General features: G+C 42.7%; 1 protein-coding gene across 3 annotated transcripts in view; it reads right to left on the reverse strand.

The window, feature by feature from the left end:
• The window catches only part of PICALM (phosphatidylinositol binding clathrin assembly protein), a 110695-nt gene extending 92130 nt beyond the window's left edge, over window positions 1–18565 (reverse strand). For all 3 annotated transcript variants that reach the window (XM_081100127.1, XM_081100126.1, XM_081100128.1), the window contains exon 1: window positions 18180–18565. In XM_081100127.1, the coding sequence (XP_080956253.1) occupies window positions 18180–18309 (130 nt within the window). In that variant the 5' untranslated portion in view covers window positions 18310–18565. The remainder of the gene's footprint in view (window positions 1–18179) is intronic.
• Between the last annotated feature and the right edge of the window lie 1859 nt (window positions 18566–20424).

Raw genomic sequence — 20424 nt, forward strand, 5'->3', positions numbered from 1 at the left:
CAAAACAGTTCATTACCCCAGGATATTAAGTCCATTATCTTCATCAAAGATTTATTAAATATTTACTAAGATACTATTATGCACCGAGCATTATTTTCTGGGTACTGGAGATACCAAGATGAATAAACCCAAGTCCCTGTTTTCAAGAGAGATAAACATGCACAGGATGCTACGAGAATAGAAATAAAAGAAGAAAATGCCTATGCAGAGGGATAGAGGAGCAATTTGATTTCAAATGCTATCTATCCATTACTTGCCAGTGATGGCTCATTTGGCCAACTGGACGGGGGAGGGGAGGTGTCAATGGGTGGAGAGAAGGATCCTGTCCTCCCTAACCAAACAAGGGCATCCAACATATACATACATGCCCAATGGAGACAAACCTGAAAGGAAGATAAATATCCCTGAAAGGAAGATAAACAACCTGGCTGACATAAGTGAAAAATTCAGAAAAGCAAACATTTGTGACATGGTTGAAAAGACTAATATGAATGAAGTCTTTTACTAACAAAATAAGAAGTCTTTTACTTATCAAGTACTTTTACATTTTATAATGTTCACATATCTATATCCTTCCTATACAATAAAAGGCTAATACAGTGGAGCCTTGACTTACGAGTTTAATTCGTTCCATGACGGAGCTCGTAACTCAAATTACTCGTATGTCAAATCAAAAAGTGAACGAGTGAGACATGTGATGCTGGGCTGATGTTGTGGCGTTCACTGTGACGTTCACTGTACCAACTAGCAGTGGGGTATCTGAAGCTGGCTCATAACCCGAATTTTAGCTTGCAACTCAAAGCAAAAAATCGGCCGAGAGGCGGCTCGTATTTCGAAAAACTCGTTAGTCGGGACACTCGTAAGTCAAGGCCCTACTGTATGCAAATTGTCCCCTCGGGAGTGCAACTGACCAGGAGTTCAACCACTCGCTATGGCGTGCACTGACCACCAGGGGGCAGCACAGAACAAAGGAAGACCCCAATCGGCCCTGATCGCCGGCCAGGCCTAGGGACCCTACCCATGCACGAATTTCCTGAACTGGCCCTCTAACATATCTATCTTACCTAATAATAGACAAACATGTAAATTAATCGTCCCTCTGCTATGCTCACCAGCCAATCAGGAGAGTATGCAAATTAACCCAACAAAGATGGAGGTTAATTTGCATACGTAGGGGCGAAGTGGCTGAGCGAAGACTGAAAGCTCCATCCGGAGCAAAGGCCTGGGTACCGGGTGCCAGAGGAAAACTGGTGCCGGTAGCCAGGGGAATGGAAGGCCTATTGCTCAAATCTCTTCGTGCAACAGGCCTCTAGTATATATATAAACTGGGAATGTGCTAATTAGCCGAGCATCACAACTGCTCAGGAGGAGACTGCGTGCCACCCCCACTCCAGCAGCTGTGGAGCGACTGGGGCTGGGGGCGGGCCAGAATGGAGACAAAACACACAGGAGCGCCTGCCCTCATCCTAGCGGACACAACACAGCAGCCGGGGGCATGTTCCGAGTGGCCACTGCGCAGCTCAAAGCACACAACGCAGCAGCCAGGGCTACGAGGGGCCAGCGTGGATCCCGGCCCCCCGTGGGGCACCTCTCGTGCGCTGGGCCTCTAGTGTATATATGTAAAAAAGCCTAAGCGACCATTACGACCGGTCGACTGGTTGCTATGATGTGCACTGATCACCAGGGGGCAGACGCTCAATGCAGGAGCTGCCCCCTGGTGATCAGTGCACTCCCACAGTGGGAGTACCGCTCAACCAGAAGCCAGGCTGACCGCAGGAGAGCAAGTCCAGCTGCAGCGGCAGGAGTCTCTCCCACCTCTGCAACAGCATTACCAAGTACCCCCTGCCCCCACCCCCCCCCCCCCCCCCGCAGGCGCAGCAGGGGGCCGGAATGAGCGGAAACGGCATGGCGCCCAGCCCAGCTTGGGCTCCCCTCCCAGGCTGCCTGCCTCTTGCACACTGCTATATTCCTCAGGGGATGTCAGACTGCTGGTTTCAGCCCGATCCCACGTTGCCGGCCCAATCCCCAGCAGGGGCATGCAGGAGCCAACCAACTGTTTCTCTCTTATCTATATTTCTCTCTATATATATATATCCTTCTCTTTCTCTCTAAAATCAACAAAAACTTTTTTTAAAAAAATCTAACTTCACATCAAATTAATGATGCATTATTTCTGTTTAGAAGACTTTTTCAAATACCTGTGCAATCTATAGACTGAAATCCTCAAAACTCATATGTTGTCACTATTAACACAGTCTATAATCAACTTATTATAAAAAGCTTGAAGGAGCAAAATTTCATTCTCAGCTTCAAGATCAACAAAACTCCTTGCCTTCCCTATTTTAGCACTGGCAGCAGAAAATATACATACACTATAGGCACAATTTTGAAAAACAATTCTAATCATGGACAAGCTTCACCTAAAACAGCCAAAAGCTACCTGGAGATGAGATATACCTAAAAGTCATATGATTAAAATCCATACTCTCTCCACAATCTCATCTCAGACAACTGCTCTAATTGTATTACTCCTTACAAACAACCTGTCCTTCCCCCAGCCACAAAGCACCCTATTTACCCTCCATAGTTAAACAACCTCTTTTGTTCCCCAGAGTTCCAGCAGTACTAAGCAGCTACAAATGTTTGCTCATACTCTTTCCTCTACCTGAAATGTCTACTGCTCCTCACTGATTATCATTTAAGCCCCACTTCTCCCCCTTTTCAAAAGCAGTCTCTCTCTCCTCTGATTTTCAATGAACTTATCTCACATTTGCCTGGTACTACAACTATCTGTATATGTCATCTTCCCTACTAGGCTGAGGACATAACCAGTGATTTCACTTTTGGATTTCTTAATCTTTCCCAACACAGTGACTTTGTTATATAATAGACACTCAATATGCCATTGCTAATGAGTATACTATTTCCCCCAAGATTAATATCTTGTTTGGTAGAGATCCAGCTTTAAACATCTAGGAATGACTGATAATTAATGTATCATTTGTAGATAAATAGATGTTGAATAGTTAAATCATATACATAAAAAACACCAAGAATCTTATTGACTTTAGCTGATTTATCAAACCTTTTCTAGTCATACTGAACATCATCAGATATTTTGTCTTTAAGTTCATTCATAAATTTGGAACTCAAAAAGACTTGATTTCCCAACAAGCTCACAAAAGTCATGAGATCAGAGTACTTGATTTTATTTATTTAGTGGTCCAAATCACCATGTATAACAATCTTCAGAGGTTCAAGTTCAGGTGCCAAACCTTATCTAGCCCCCTGCACAAATGGCAATAGGATTGTGCATTCCTTCCTTCCTCTCCTCCTCCCCTTTTTAAATATATTTTTATTCATTTCAGAGAGCAAGGGAGAAGGAGAAAGACAGAAACATCAATGATGAGAGAGAATCACTGAGCAGCTGCCTCCTGCACCCTCCCACCTGCCACAATGAGGATCGAGCCTGCAACCCAGGCAAGTGCCCTCGACCGGAATCAAACCCAGGACCTTCCAATCTGCAGGCCAATGCTTTATCTACTGAGCCAAATCAGTCAGGACCCTTCCTAATCCTTTCAATAACCCTACCACAAATTACCTGGGAAAAGGAAAGAGTACATTCTCAGTTCTATAACATTGGCATCTAAAGCTAGGAAAGCAGCTAATTAGTGAGAGAAAAGGGAATTCTATAGTGAGGATTTGAGGAGGGTTGAAGAGACGAGTCTATAAACTCTTGTCCCCATAAGACATTTAAGGGATCTTTTTCAAGCCTCATTTTCCCATTCCCATTAACATTTTGCATTCCACCATGTAGCACTAAAGTTTTCCCCAAATATATCATAATACTCTTTCTTGCTTTTATGTCACTGCATGTGGTCATTTAAGAGAAACCCTTCTGTCCATCTGGCAAATCATTATCCATCCTTAAAATCTGCTACCTCCTCTATGAAATCAATACTTACCTACTTCAAAATTAATTACTCCAGCCTCTACTACTTTATGTAAAAAAATAATGCATTTATCTCAATGTATTACAATTATTTGCTTGAACATTTTCACAATTAGATCTCATATTCCTTTAATATAAGAATCAAGTGTCATTCATCTTTAAATTCTTGTCTAGACCTTCATCGCTCTCCCTTAGCACTACACTTACTGCTTCTGACCAGGGTTTTTGCCGCTATTGCTCAATGTTAAACAGAATTCAATCTCAGAACCTTTCCCCCATATTCTTGCTCATTGAGCAAGCAAAAGATTTTAATATCCTTTCCTAGAGAATTTTACTAAAATAACATGAAATAAATTATTTGCTCTTATAATTCTTTCTCCACTCGGGCCCTTCTCTAAGAAAAATAGTCACAAAAAATGGTAACTCTTGGGTCTTCAGGTACATAAATGAGTTAAGATTTATCTACATTTCATTTTCAAAAGAAAATTCATTTGGATTTTCAAAGGGCAATTCATTAGAGTCAATTCAGGAGAGAAAGAGTATATAGCTAAAGTGAGTAAAGGAAAAAGCCAACCAAGGCCAATGCTCAGTTCATTCAATATAGCATATTACAGTCAGATATTTCATTTCTGACTATATTTTGCACTTTAAATGTTTTGCCAGTGTCATATAACAAAACACACAAGCACTTAGCAAACAAGGCCTTATAGCATTCTGCTATCAGATGTGGTAATACAAAGTCTAAAATCCAGGACTCCCTGAAATTCACTTTTAACCACACACAAGAAAATAATAATCTACACTAATAAAAGAGAAAGATGCAAAATGACTGTACCTTCACAATGCCCCACAGCCAATCAGGAGTGAGTATGCAAATTAACCCAACAAAGATGGCAGGTTAATTTGCATACGCAGGTGCCAAGCAGCTGGGGGCGGGGCAGCTGCGTACCGGCGCCAAGCAGCCTGTGTCCCGGGAACAGGCGTCCTTGGGAGCCAGGCCGCTCTGAGCCTGTAGGCCCGCAGCAACCGGGGTCCTGGAACGCCCCCGGCCACTCCGGGCCTACGTGCGCGGACGCCAAGTGGCTGGGGGCGGGGCGGGAACATCCCCGGAACTCAGGTGCTTTGAGCCGGTCCCCCACAGTGAGCGAGCAGACAGCAGGGCCCCGCTTGCCCCTGGCCGGGGCAGCATGGAGCAAGCAGTCCCCCACAGGGCCCCAACAGAGAGCAAACACCAGGGTCTGCGGTGGCATCAAGCAGGCAGGTCCACAGAGAGCAGACAGGGAGCAGGCCTAAGCCGTCAGTAGGACATCCCCTGAGGGCTCCCAGATTGGAGAGGGTGCAGGTCAGGCTGAGGGACCTCCCCCCCCCCCGCCGTGCACGAATTTCGTGCGCCAGGCCCCTAGTCATAATAATAAGAGAAAGAAAAGCAGAAGAAAACCCAATATTTGACTAGCTAAGCCCATTTGTTTTTAGCCAAATATATCAATAATAGGTAGGGAATGAAATAAATAATATTTTAGAGTGTCAAGCTGCCCTAATTTTACATAGTCTTCTGGAAGTTTATTTCCCAATTTCCATAATTTCTAACATTTTCAACCAATAAAAATGTTCTTGATCATGAAAACAGAAGTTCAAACAACCACTACTCACAACAAAGATTATTACTCCTACAGTAATCTCTTTTATATAAAAAAAAAAATCCTAAAACTGTTTGATAACACATTAGAAACTACCCATGAAAATTTCATCCTCCTTCATCTGTTCAGCATCTTTTTACTGCATAATTGCTAAAGGCTGTATTTAGCACAGTATAAAACATACACAAGGGCTCTCTATAAATAAACATAAAAGTATAAATAATTACAACATATAAAGTGTCATCATGAGGAAGTATAAGATACTATGGAAGCACGCTCACTATTCTGTGTGGACAAAAATAACTGCTTACTGATACTCATGCAACCATGTATTTATCTCAACATATTTAAAAGACTACATTGAGAATCTAAAAAAAAGTTTTAAATTAGATTAAGGGGTCCATCCAGCTGAAAGAATGTTTGACCCAAATATTTTCATTTATCAGTCAATTAATTATACACAGTATTTTGTAGACTGCCATTAAGAAAAATTTTCCTCTTGCTCACTAATCTCTATTTCCACATTACACAGAGGTAACAGGGTTGTACTTCAAGTCAACTTCAAAGGAATAAAAAAAACCCTAATATCCTTAATTTTCCTTAATATCACCTAGCCTCCTCACACCATATATAAAAATTAACTCAAAAGTGATAAAATCTAAAAGAGCTAAAAACTATAAAACTCGTAGGAGTAGGATTAAGTGTAAATCTGTGTAACTCTGGGTTATCCAATGGCTTCTTAGATATACCAAATGCATAATCAAATTAAAAAAAAACACAAAAATTAAGCAAAATTAAAAACTTTTGTTTATCAAAGGACACTATCAAAAAATTAAAAAGGTAAGCCACAGGATAGGGGGGAAAAAAATCTGCAAATGATATAAGGATCTAGTATCTGAAATTTGTAAAGACTTTTTTAACATCCCAAATATATGAAGAACCAAATTTTAAAATGGGCCAAGGGTCTGAATAGGCATTCTCTCAAAGATATACAAATGGTCAATAAGCACATAAAAAGATGCTCAGCATCATTAGTCATTAGGGAAACAAACTAAAACCATAATATACCACTTAACGCCCAAGAGGTGACTACAACAAAACTTTTAAACTAAATATTTAAAAAATCTGAAAACAATGTGGCAAAAATGTGGAGAAATTGGAACCTTCACACATTGCTGTCAGGACTGTAAAATGGTGCAGCTGCTGTGGAAAACAGTCTTGTAATTCCTCAAAAAGTTAAAGTCATATTTGACCCAGCAATTCTTCTCTTAGGTATTTACCCAAGAGAATTGAAAGCACATGTTCACACAAACACCTGTACATGAATGTTTATGCCAGTATTATTCTTAGTGGGTCTGAAGGAGTAAACAGCCCAAATGTTTACCAAAGGGTAAATAAATAACCCAAATATGGTATATCCACACAAGGGAATATTATTAGGTTATAAAAAAATGTGATGTTACATGTGACAACATTGATGAACTTGAAAATATTACACTAAGTGAAAGAAATCAGGCATTGAAAGTTACATACTGAATGATCCCATTTATATGAAACTAGAGGCCCGGTGTACAAAATTTGTGCGGGGGGGTGGGGGGGGGGGCGTCCCTCAGCCCGGCCTATACCCTCTTCAATCCGGGACACATCCCTCTTGCAATCCGGGACTGCTGGCTCCTAACTGCTCACCCGCCTGCCCCTAACCACTCTGCCTGCCTGCCTGATGCCCCTAACTGCTCCCCTGCCAACTTGATCGCCCCTAACTGCCTCTGCCTGCCTGATCACCCCTAACCTCTCTGCCTGCCTTCCAGATCGCCCCTAACTGCTCTCCCCTGCCGGCCTGATCCCCCTAACTGCTCTCCCCTGCCAACCTGATTGCCCCAACTGCCTTTGCACCTTGGCCCCACCACTGTGGCTTTGTCTGGAAGGATGTCCAGAAGATGCCCAGTCTAATTAGCATATTACCCTTTTATTAATATAGATGTCCAGAATAGGAAAATCCATTCTGTTACATGAATTACATCTCAATTTAAAAACTGCAAACACTTTACCTCACAATTTCCTTTTCACATTAGCTTTGGATTGGTTAAATGACAATATTTCAAATTTTTAAATGACATGAACACCTTAAATTTCTGCAAACAATTGTTTCAAGTACATCAAAAAAGGTCTGCCAGGTCTGGATGGTGTGGTTCAGTTGATTAGGCGTGGTCCAGTGCACCACTCTGGGCATACGTCCAGGTTGCAGGCTCGATAGCCAGTAGAGGGGGTGCAGGAGGCAGCTGATGGATGTTTCTCTCCCTCTCCCTCCGTCTTTAAAAATCAATTTTAAAAATCTTGGGGGGAGAAATAGTCTGCCAATCCTCTCCAACATAAGTACCACCCGCTATTTACTTTTTGGTATATACTTGAGTTACAGTAAAATTTCTGCATATTAGATGTATTTAAAAGGGATATTTCTATTTGTTAAATATCCACAAGATAGCTGACTCTATTACCAGCACATGAAGTTTTTAAATATACACACACATCATGAACCTTGTTCTCAGAGCTTATAGTCACATGAGACCACCTAATTATTGATATAATCACTAATTATATAATTAATCAGTAGAAACATGTACATTAAAACATAGCAACTAAGTATACCCTATGAAGTAATTTGTAAAGTGTATCTGCAGTCTTTAGTGAGGAAAAAAGTTTGGAAAGCACTTCAGGCTTTCTCAACCACTACTTGGAAGTGTCCCTTGATAAAATTATGGTCCCTAGGTTGGTTACAAATAGTAAGTTTATGACTATAAATACCAGTACAATTTCAGAAATCATTGCTGAAATTCCAAGTGTTCAGAGGGTGTTCCCACTGGCCTCTGAAATCAATGATGGTCTAGATTTAGTGTTTCAACTATCATAATCATCAATACTACCACTCTAATCCTTGCCTCATCTATCTATCTATCTATCTATCTGCCTAATATGAAAAGTATCTCGAGTCCTGAAGCCATCTGAGGCACTTAGGTAAACGGGATCTTCTCTCAAGGGCCCTGGTGACAGGCACAGGGTGATCGAGCCTTTCTACCTCCATGAACACGGTATTATCAAGCCGGATTTCAGTTAAGTTTTTCTTTTCATATTACCAGGTTTATAAATGAATAAACAGACACTTTAATTACTCTTACCATGTCCATGAAATATTCATCTGTATGTGTTTGCCATCACAAAAGATAGACATAATATATAAAACTTGTGTTGCCCTAGCCAGTATGGCTCAGTGGAGAGAGCGTCGGCCTGCAGACTGAAGGGTCCCAGGTTCAATTCCAGGCAAGGGCATATGCCTGGGTTGCGGGCTCAATCCCCAATAGGGGGTGTGCAGGAGGCAACCAATCAGTGATTCTCTCTCATCATTGATGTTTCTATCTCTCCCTCTCCCTTCCTCTCTGAAATCAATAAAAATATATTTAAAAAAAAAAAAAAGTATCTCGAGAGTTCAACCGACTGTGAGTTCCATTGCTCGCTATGATGTGCGCTGACCACCAGGGGGCGGCAGGGAATGAAGGGAGGCCCTGGCCGACAGCCACTAGGGACCCTATCCATGCATAAATTTCATGCACCGGGCCTATAGTACCTTATAAGGTTTCATTCTAGGCCTTGGCCCAGTAACTCAGTTGATTAAATGTTCCTCCCGATAAGGCAAGGTTGTGGGTTCAATCCTGGGTCAGGGCACCATACAAGAATCAACCAATTGCCCAACCAGTGTGGCTCAGCGGTTGAGCATTGTCCTATGAACCAGTAGGTCACAGTTCGATTCCAGATCAGGGCGCATGCCCAGGTTTCATGATCGATCCCCAGTGGGGGGGGGCATGCAGGAGGCAGCCAATGATTCTCTCATCATTGATGTTTCTATTTCTCCCTCTCCCTTCCTCTCTGAAATCAATAAAAATATTTTTTTATAAAAATCAAGTAATGCACAAATAAGTGGAACAACAAATTAACACATTAAGCGCCATGTGAGTCACCGGTGACTGACACTATACTTTCTGTCCGGACCTCGTCAGTCACTGGTGCCACCAGTCTATCGGTGAAATTGGATATTGCGGGCTAAACAGAGAGGAAGACAAAACAGGCTTGGAGCTTAACGTGTTAATGCTTCTCTCTCTCCCTTCCTCTCTCTAAAATCAGTAAAAAACATATCCTCGGGTGAAGATTAAAAAAAAATAAACTTGACCTCTTAATGCAGCGGTTCGCAACCTGTGGGTTGCGACCCTTTGGTGGTCGAACGACCCTTGCACAGGGGTCGCCTAAGACCATCCTGCATATCAGATATTTACATTATGATCATAACAGTAGCAACATTACAGTTATGAAGTAGCAACGAAAATAATTTTATGGTTGGGTCACAACATGAGGAACTGTATTTAAAGGGCCAGAAGGTTGGCCGAAACCGGTTTGGCTCAGTGGATAGAGCGTCAGCCTGCGGACTGAAAGGTCCCAGGTTCGATTCCGGTCAAGGGCATGTACCTTGGTTGCGGGCATATCCCCAGTGGGGGGTGTGCAGGAGGCAGCTGATCGATGTTTCTCTCTCATCATTGTTTCTAACTCTCTATCTCTCTCCCTTCTTCTCTGTAAAAAAATCAATAAAATATATTTTAAAAAAAGGGGGGGGCCAGAAGGTTGAGAACCACTGTCTTAATGCCTCAAGTGTTTCCATAACAACTTGTTATAAAGTGTTTATCAATGTTACTGATTAACTTTATATATAATTTTGTAACCATGTAATTACCCTTCATTGCAACTAAGATAACTGCTATAGTAAATATCTAGTACTAGAATAGATCTCTATGCTGTGTTTAGAAGTTGTTCATGGAAAAGTCTGAGCTGTGAAAGAATACCTGTCATCATTCAATATTTACTGAACACCCACAGGATTACTGTTAGGTATTTTGGGAAGAGATATAAAACAGTACAAAAACAAAAAACAAACAAAAAAAAACCCAGTTCCTATTCTACAGAGAAAATATACATGAACCCAAAATACATATAAAGGCATGATATTAACTACAGTTAAACAAAATTATAAACTTTAGTGATAACAATGTTTGAATGACAAGACCAGCAGGAGTTAGTCATTAATGTCTTTATGAAAGAGAATACTATAAATGTGAATGTTAACAAAAGCAAGTTAATTTAAAGAAGGGAAGATGGAACATTTGTGTCTAAGGAATGGTACATGCAAAGTCTAGTAGTGTGTGAGTGTGTGTGTGTGTGGGGGGGGGGGGGGTGTGTCAAGAACTTTTTTGAGCACAAATGGTATCTAACCTGATTGGCTGAAAAGGAATAACTTAGGTGTTTTTTAAAAAGTGAGGAAAAATGGATTAAGAATCTCAAATAATGACAAGCTTTATTAAGACGTTTTAGGAAAAAAAATAGATATTACTGTTAGACTTCTTTTTGCCTCCAGCCATCCGCTTTCCAAGTCACAAAGCACATTCTTTCCAATATACTTAACACGGTAAGCGCCCAGTCAGTCACCGGTGACTGACACTATACTTTCCGTCCAGAAGACAAACAGGAAGGGCACTTAACATGGGGGCAGACTCAGCAAGCCGAACAGGGGGCGGTAAAGAGCGAGGGATCCCGGACTATGAGAGGGATGTCCACCAAGGGGTCCCGGACTGTGAGAGGGCGCAGGCCAGGCTGAGGGACCCACACCCAACTCCCCCAAATTTCGCGCACCAGGCCTCTAGTTCTAATATAACGAGAAATCCTTAATATTCTGGTAACCTGGCAAATTACAACCCTGAACGTAATATTTAAGACAAAAGTTTAGGTTCATCAAAATTCCCTATTAAAGGAATATTAGTAAAATCTAATTGCTCAGTAACTATTCATGAAAAGAACCATGTACACAATAAAAATACAAAATTCTAGAATGTCAAATCCGAAAATTTCAGATCTCTAGAGAAACGTATAAAGCAGTTTAACTGGGAACACACTGAGACAGAACACAAAGTAACGGAAATGCCACTTCAGCCATCAAAAAGGACAGGAAAAGCCAATAATAAGCCTTTCCTTTGAAAACCTAAGCCTACTTTTTCTTGCTAGGGTTCTAACCTCTTGCCAAGAAGCTTTTAAGTTTATTTTTCTTCTTCGATATTAAGGGAGAAATCATGGAATTAAGCACTTTGGAACTGAAGAAAAAAGAACAGAAGTGACTTTCCAGGCATCACAGAGAACTTTCACATTAAACATCTAAATGATAAGATCAAAATAAACAATTTTACTTAAAACAATTCTGACAATTTAAATGGATTATTTTTTAACAATAATGTACTTTGAAAATTTCTAATGAAATATTTTATCCAAGTGATTCATAAATCTGATGAGAAAAAAGGCCGAGTCATGTCATATGAAGTTTAACTTCTCACCCAGCACTCTAAATTCAAAGACACCTTTAAAAATTATTCAAATACACAAAACATATAGTAAACATAAACAGCATTTCTATAAGGATAAAAAACAAACATGTAAAGTCCAATAGCAAGTATTTTTAAAGCAAGCTCACCAGTGAAGCCTAATTACTTCACAAAGATATTTTAGAATTTGCTAATCTACATATAAAAGGCTAATAAGCAAAGTATCCCCTTGGGAGTTTGACCGAGAGACCAGGAGTTCAATCACTAGCTTTAACACATTGTTTGCGGGTAGCTTTTATCGCACACTAACAGGTGGCACGGGCCATTTTTGCTAAATTTTGCGCAAATGGCAACGTTCAGTAAAATTACAATAACTTTAGTTTACGTATTTATACGTTACCCGCATTCTACCGCTAGTCTATAAAAAACGTATTAATACGTGTCCCACGCTCTACCACACTGGTAGAACGTACAAATACGTAAAGCGTATAAATACGTTTCCCGCATACAATGTGATAACATGAGCTGACCAGGGGCAGTGCAGAATGAAGGAAGGCCCCGGCCGGCAGCCAGCAGCCAGCAGCCAGGGAAGGGAGGCCCTGGCTGCCAGCCGGGAGGCCCCAATCAGCCCTGAACACCGGCCAAGCCTAGGGACCCTACCTGTGCATGAATTTCATGCACTGGGCCTCTAGTTATAAATAAAGCAGCTACAAAAATGGCTCTATGTCACATTCTCTTCAGTTTCTCTTTTAAAATACATAGTATTCCGTAACATAATTAGATAGATCATGGAGGAAAAACATTTTTACATTTATGGAGTTCTACTATGTAACTCGGGTTCTTGACATTTGTCATATAACAGTCAGATTTTATCCATACCCACTTAAATGACTCCATTATCATTTTCTGTATTTCAGAACTCTTAAAGACTGACAGAATAGGTCAAATAATAAAAAATGAAAATATAAACTATACTAGAGGCCCAGTGCACGAAAATTCGTACACTCAGAAAGGTCCCCCTGCCTGGCCTGTGCCCCCTCGCAGTCCGGAACCCCTCAAGGGATGTCCAATTGATGGCTTACGCCTGTTCCACGGGGGATTTGGGCCTACGCTGGCTGTCAGACATCCCTCTGGCAGCCCGGGAGCCCTCGGGGGATGTCCACTTGCCAACTTAGGCCTGCTCCCTGGGGGGATCGGGCCTAAGTTGGCAGTCAGACATCCCTCTGGCAGCCTGGGAGCCCTCGGGGGATGCCTGAAGAGCGGGCCTAAGCCATTAGCTGGACATCCTTAGCACTGCTGCGGAGGCAGGAGAGGCTCACGCCACTGCCGCTGAGCTAACCAGCCATGAGCCAGCTTCTGGCTGAGCTGTGCTCCCCCCGTGGAAGCACACTGACCACCAGGAGGCAGCTCTTGCATTGAGCGTCTGCCCCCTGGTGGTCACTGTGCATCATAGAACCAGTCATTCCTGATTGTTCTGCGTTAGCATCAATTTGCATATTACCCTTTTATTATATAGGATAGTTAATTCTTATGGGAAAGAATAGTAAGCCCATATATTAACTATAAAATAAATGTGAAACAAGATCCATTTGGAAAGCCCCAGTAACTTTATTTCTAAACAAGAGACATCTTGGTACAGATTTTCCACTTAATATCTTCCTCACATGCATCTTGCAAATCAAATCCTGGTTACTAGACACTTTCTTGAAAGTATGCAAACAAAGCACCCATTGGATCACAAGACATTAAAAATCAATACATCTATGGGAAGAAATCAACCAAAGAATTTATATGCATATATGCATAACCCACAGACAAAGACAATAGTGTGGTGAAGGACAGAGGCAGGAGGCGAGCTAGTGGGGGGCTGATGGGAGAAAAAGAGGGGATATTTGTAATACTTTCAACAAGAAAGATTTTAAAAATCAATACATCTGCTTAAAAAGGTAATTATCTTGAGTACATTTCAATATCTTATATACATTTTCAATGGTTACAGAAACCACTAATTGAAATTCACCTTCTATATATTCAAGATTCACAAATTCTTTAAAAATCCACACAAATACATACTATAGGGTGTCCCAAAATTCACGCAAGATTTGAATTTTGCGTGAGCATTAACAACAACAAAAAATAAAACCCTAATTTTACTTGGGTTTATTGAATCAGATTCTAATATCTGTTGCCCTTCGATTTCAATCCCTTCAATTTGATAAGCATTACCAAGTACCAATTATGGCCCAGGAGCAGGGACAATGAAGACCAATGAAGACCACGGCTTTGCATATGTGACAGCAAAGCCATGGAGGCCATTTACCCGATGTGCTATTCCATATATAACCCTATTCTGTATACTTTATAAATCAATAAAAAATTTACAATTTTTAATTATAACCCTGTGTTTTCTATCAAAATTACTTCTTGCGTGAATTTTGGGACATCCTATATATCTGCGATAGAGATATGCTTATAATAGACACTTAATAAGAACACGACCTTGATTTTGTTGTAGAGAATGTAAGGCAGATGGTGGTTGGAATGAAGTGTCCCTGAAAATTAACTGAAAATATATGGTTAAAAAAGTGAAACCAGTCCTGGCTCGTGTTGTTCAATGGTTAGAGCATCAGCTGGGGTATCAAAGGATCATGGGTTCAATTCCAGGTCAATCAAGGACACATTCCTTGGGTTGCAGGTTCCACCCTGGCAAGCAATAGATATGTCTCTTTCACATCGATATTTCTCTTTCCCCCACTCCCTCTCTAAAAAAAAAAAAAAAAAAAAAAAAAAAATCCTTGGATGAGGATTAACAAAAAAAAAGTGAAGCCATTATAGCCATTAACATAAATGTTATATTCCAGTGAAATGTCATCATGTAAATGCCCAAGGACAGTAAATTAAATATAAAGAAAATTATTCATATAAAAAAACAAAACTAAAGGTTGTTAAATCTTTAGAATGTTAAGAATGTTTTTTAATTAAGAATTTATAAATTTAAAAACTGTGTTTGTCTATACTTCAATCATTATGGATGTTTTAAGTATTCTGTACGTTCTTTACCTGGAGTTAGAGACTACTTTCCATGCATATGGCTTGCCTCTCCCATAGCTGAGAGAGAGGGTTAAATTAGATAATGGTTATGAAGTGCCTAGCAAATTGAAGTCCTTTAAATTTATGTTTGAACTCTTAGGGGCTGCCATTCTTCTATCTTGATTATAGATGGCCACAAAAGGCCTGGAATTAAAAGCAAATCATGTTCAGTTTTACAAATATGTTTCAAGTTTGACAACTCTAGACACACTAGAGACTCTAGTTAACACTATTATCTATTGATGCCTATAAACAAAGCAAAACACCTTTCTTACACAAGTGTATAATATAAAATGAGTGAAGCCATAATTCATGGATTATAATAATCACTTCCTAATATGGAAAGACCTCAGGGAAGTACACAGAAACCACATCCACACTGTAAGGATTATAAAGGTGAAAAGTCCTAAGCATATTTTTGTTAAATACTAATATTTAAAAATTGAAATTTTCAGGAAAATTAAATAAATAAATAGATCATTTTCATTAGATTCCACTAAGTAGGCAATAGGTTTGAGGGTTCATTAAAAGGTGCAAGAGAATTAAGCCTTCACTAGAAGAAAAACTTCCCATTAGAGGAAAAATTATCTATACATTAAAGCCTAAAATTCCTGGTGTCAAGACCCAGATCTGTCTGTAAAAGACTTCAATTTTTTTCAAAAGTAGATTAATGTGTGTATGGAAGGTGTTTAGAAAAAAAAACCAAAATACTGATTGGTCAGACCACACTTAAATTTATTTCATTAGTGAGAAGTGGTTGGAAATGCATTTTAACTAGGAAAAATAGTATCACTGGATTTTAAAAACCTCACTGAAAAGAAAGAGTTGGGGCTCCTTATTTATATGAATTTTTTTAAATCGAACATTACCAGAAATAATCAAGTTCTGAATAAGTGGGAGTTTATAAACACAAGTGGTAGAGAAAACGAACTACAAATGTGAGAATACGCTCCTAACTTAACCCCAGTTAGCATCTGCAGTAGCTTCTATTACAAGAGAAAAGGTTAACATGCAAAAAAACCCAAGTAAATATCACCATCCTAACCTAACCTAGACTATTTTCTGACCTTTTTGGTAACGTGTTTAAAAAAGTTGCTAAATCTGAAGTAACACAAAAACCTTTATAAGGACTTTTAAAAGCTCTACATTCTTGTTATAATTTATCATCGTGAAGTGAGGGAAGAAGACAATAGCTCACAGTTATTAGTAAGTTCTTCACTTGTCCCCATCATCAAAATAAAAATAAAAAACACACTGTTGGGCAAACCATAAGGTTGGGCAAAGCAAGCCAAGTAGTCATTTGAACAGAAATGTCTACTTCAAATACCAGATAAACTCCCAAAATCAGATTTTATGCATTTTAAATAATTTTTGTTTATTAAAAATGTCGCCATTTAAATATATTCTGCTCTCTCTACACAGGCAAAGACTGAGTGAAAAAGCAGCCTGCATGGCTCGTGCATGAGAGAGAAGAACCAAGCAGTGATATATATTTTTTTCCAGCGAAGGAACCAGTCACAATGAATAATGGGTTTGTCTGTAGCAATAACTTGTTCTAGCAGTACTTCATGAGCAAAGTATCTTGGAAGAATTCACATTTTGTACTTTTTTTTAAAAAAAGTTCAAGCCTTACGGCCAGAGTCCAAATAAGAAATCAAAACAGGACTCCCTGTCAGTGAATTTCCTTTCAGGACATGCTCACTCTTGCTTTGATCAGTAAAGCAAAGTAACTTTCATGCAGAATGAAGTCAGTCAGGCTAATGTGTCTAGTAGATTTGTAAAAGAGGAACTTATTATTGTACCTATTCCCTGCAAAGTTTCAGGTCAAAGCTCCACTGAGTCAAAGCTTGAGTAATCCACTGAGCTTTGTACCTTGAGGTAAAGGAGTGGAAAGAAAAAGGAGGCTATTACAGGTGCTTCCAGGTTTGGAAAAAGTTGGGAGGAGTTAGGTCTACTGGTTGCATACAAGTTAATAAATGGAGTAATATTACGCCGTGTAAGAAAAGCTAAGCCCCCAGAAAGATAGCCAGCATAAAATTAAAACGGAGTCCAAACCCAAGCATCATCTCACACCTCTCACCAGTTTTTAAAGAGATGTACGTTATTTGTAGGGTTGATCATTAATCCATTTTGTACTCCAGAAGTCTACGCTTCACTCAAGCCTCTAAATTCAAACAGCCAGGTTTGCTAACAGTCCCAGGAAATGATACAATGTTACCAGGATCAGCAAACCCTCTCCCAGACAGTATCCCCATCAGAACAAACAACAACAAGGCGGGATTAGGTGGCTGCCTGGCATTCGCAATTTACCCCGGTGGTCAAAGGCAGGAAAATACAAGGATGAAATTCCACCAGAGGTAACTAAAAATCCTAACTTTCCACAAAGCTTTCCCTGCCCCAAACGGAATCCCCTTCCTTCCGCTCCGACGCAGAGCGCCATCCGGGACAGGGGTCGGGAACTGACATGCTACTGGAAATAGGAGGGTACGAAGGAACCTAACGGCAGCTGCAGAGGCAACGACACGGAACCCAAACGTGGGTGGCAGAGGCGGAAGGGCCGGCAGCCCGGGCAGGGACGGAAGGGGCCCGTGGAGCGAAGCGAGTGGGGATCGCTTCGAGGGAGGCAGCGGCGGGGAGAGAGAGAGAGATCCGGATTCACGCCACCAGGCGTTCACGGAAACCCGGAGGAGGCTAACGGGAAACAATGGGGCAGGGAGACCCGGGGCCAGCGGGGAGCCGCTCGGGACAGGGAGACGGGCCGCCCGGACCGGCGGGAGGAAGGGGCCGAAGGCTGCAGTCCAGGCGGGCATCGGGGAGGTGAGCGGCCAGGTGCGGGGGGCCAGTCGGTCGGGGTGCCGTGGCGCACCCGTCGGGGAAACGAGGGTCCCCGGAGCACCCGGAGGGGAGTGGCTTGTCACGGGTTTTTCGACGGGGAACGGAAGCCGTGAAGGCAGGTGTGTGCCGGGAGCCACGAGCGCACAGCGAGGTCGAGCTCGGCACCCGCCGCGCCAGACCCGTCGGCGGGGCGGGGAGGGGAGAGGAGAGGCGGGGAGGCGGACGCGGGCCGCGGGGCCGGCGGGCAGCTTCACTCACAGTCCAGGTGCTTCTTCTTGGGCCCCATGATCTCGTGGGTCGTGGCCTTGCATACTGTCTTGGAGACCGCGGAGCCGGTGACACTGTGCTGGGCGGCGGTGATTCGGTCCGTCAAGCTCTGGCCGGACATCTCGGCGGCTCCTCCGCCACCCCTGCCTTTCCGCAGCCGGCGGGGACCGGGACCCCCAAGCGCCGGAGGACCCCCACCCCCCACCGCACCCCCTACCCCCACCGGCTCCTTCTCCGCCCGCCGGCCTGGGGCGGGGCTCAGGGCCGCGCGCTGACACCCAGCCCGGAAAAAAAAAAACGGCTCGTGTCCCCCGCGGGGTCAGGCACGGCGCCGGGCGCTCCCCGGCCCCCGCCTCAGCTCAGCCCACCCCTTCGCTGGTCAGCTGGAGCCGGGCAGGCTGAGAGGGACAGGCAGCTGCAGGAAAATGGCGGCGCCAGGCTCCTCCTCGGAGCTTTCCGGGCTGCCCCGGGTCACGTGACTGGAGCGCCGCCCCGCCTCCTCCTCCCGCCCCTTTGCCTTCCCTTCCTTTTCAACGCCCGCCCTCCCTCGCTCAGCGAGGGAAGAGCGGGGCGGTACCCGCGCGTTACGTGATGGAACCCGCCCGGCGGGCGCAACAGGAGGCCCGCCCGAGGCCGGGGTGCGGGGTGCGCGGCCGGCCGCGTCACGTGACGCTCCCAGCCAACAGGTCGCCGGAGGCTGTCCGCAGGGTCACAGAGGGGGCGGGGCGGATCAGGGGGCGGGGCGACGGAGGGGCGGGGACTCCGGCGCGCTGGGGCCGGCCACGCCCCTCTCCCACCCGACTCCAAGGTTGTCCTATGATTGAAACCAAAAGCATGACAAAGAGGAGGTGCAGCTGCCTTAACAGCCCTCCTTTCGGCCCCCATCGCTCCCCACCCCCCGAGGAAGGAGCTGTCAGACTCCTGGCTTCCCAGGCTTCCCTAGCAGAATCAAGAATATGTTCAGGGACGCCCCCAAGGCCATCCTCCTGACTGTAAGGGAAAGGAAAAGGCTTCAGTCGCCCAGCTTCTGATTCTGCCACAGGCCTCTCCCTGTTGTAGAAGCTCCCCTGCTTACTGAACCCAGAAGTGTTGGAGGTTTTCCCCTTTTCTTGATAGACTTGGAAATGTCACCTGTTTTTGTTTCTCTCTTTCAAAACTCGACCCTTTGCTGCCAGTCTAAATGTAGATACTAACCAGCCAGTTCTATCTCTAGTGCTCAAACAGGACGGGAATCACATAAGTTTCACTAGAATTTGAAAAAGGAAGTAGTAGGATGATGTCAACCAGAGATTAACCTGAACCCTATAAGGCTAGCTGATGTGATGATTATACCACAGAAGGAAGTGAGAGGAGCGGTAAGTGGAGGAATCCCATTCAAAAAATTGAGGCATCAATACTTGCCATCCCCTGGTTTAGTCTTTCTTCTTTTCTCTTGCATAAATCAGATTTTCAAGGAAAAAAAGACATTGACACTACCCAGTAGGCATTTTAGAGAAATTATTATATCCTGTGATTTTGTTTGATGAGATCCAGATCTATTAACAAAGCCTTTTTATATGTTATTAGGGCCCCACATTTAACTCAGGTTTAGGGATTTAAAATTTTTTTTTTTTTTTTTAATTTCAGAGAGGAAGGGAGAGGGAGAGAGAGATAGAAACATCAATGATGAGAGAGAATCATTGATCGGCTGCCTCCTGCACGCCCCCTACTGGGGATCAAGCTCACAACCCAGGCAATTGTCCTGATCGGGAATCAAACCGTAACCTCCTGGTTCATGGGTTGATGCTCAATCACTGAGCCACGCAGGCCAGGCTTGGGATAAGTTTTAAAACATATAGTTAAATTACCATGACAGTCCTATGTAATCCTGCTAGCTTCAAATGAAATGCTAACATACTCAGAAAGTCTGTGTATACCATCTGCCAACCAAATCTAAATTACTGTTCTTCAATCTAGTGATTCTCAAAAGATGCAAGCTTATAGATAGTTAACATGTTATGTATCATATCATGAATTTTGTGGTATCCTCCCATTTCCATTCCCCCTCCCCTTTTTTTTTCACTATGGCTGGTGGAATTCTATAACACCATGCTTTTGCCAAGAACATACAGTTCTTAAACCAGCAGGCTTCCTCTTTGTCAAGCCAGCCCCAAATTTCATACAACTGTAATGACTTCCTTCAGTGCATCTGCAGTCCATCTGTGGTTTGGTGTCCAGCTGCCCTGTTTCTATCTGG

Source organism: Myotis nattereri (assembly GCF_964212035.1).
Source record: "Myotis nattereri genome assembly, chromosome: 9".
Taxonomy (NCBI): domain Eukaryota; kingdom Metazoa; phylum Chordata; class Mammalia; order Chiroptera; family Vespertilionidae; genus Myotis; species Myotis nattereri.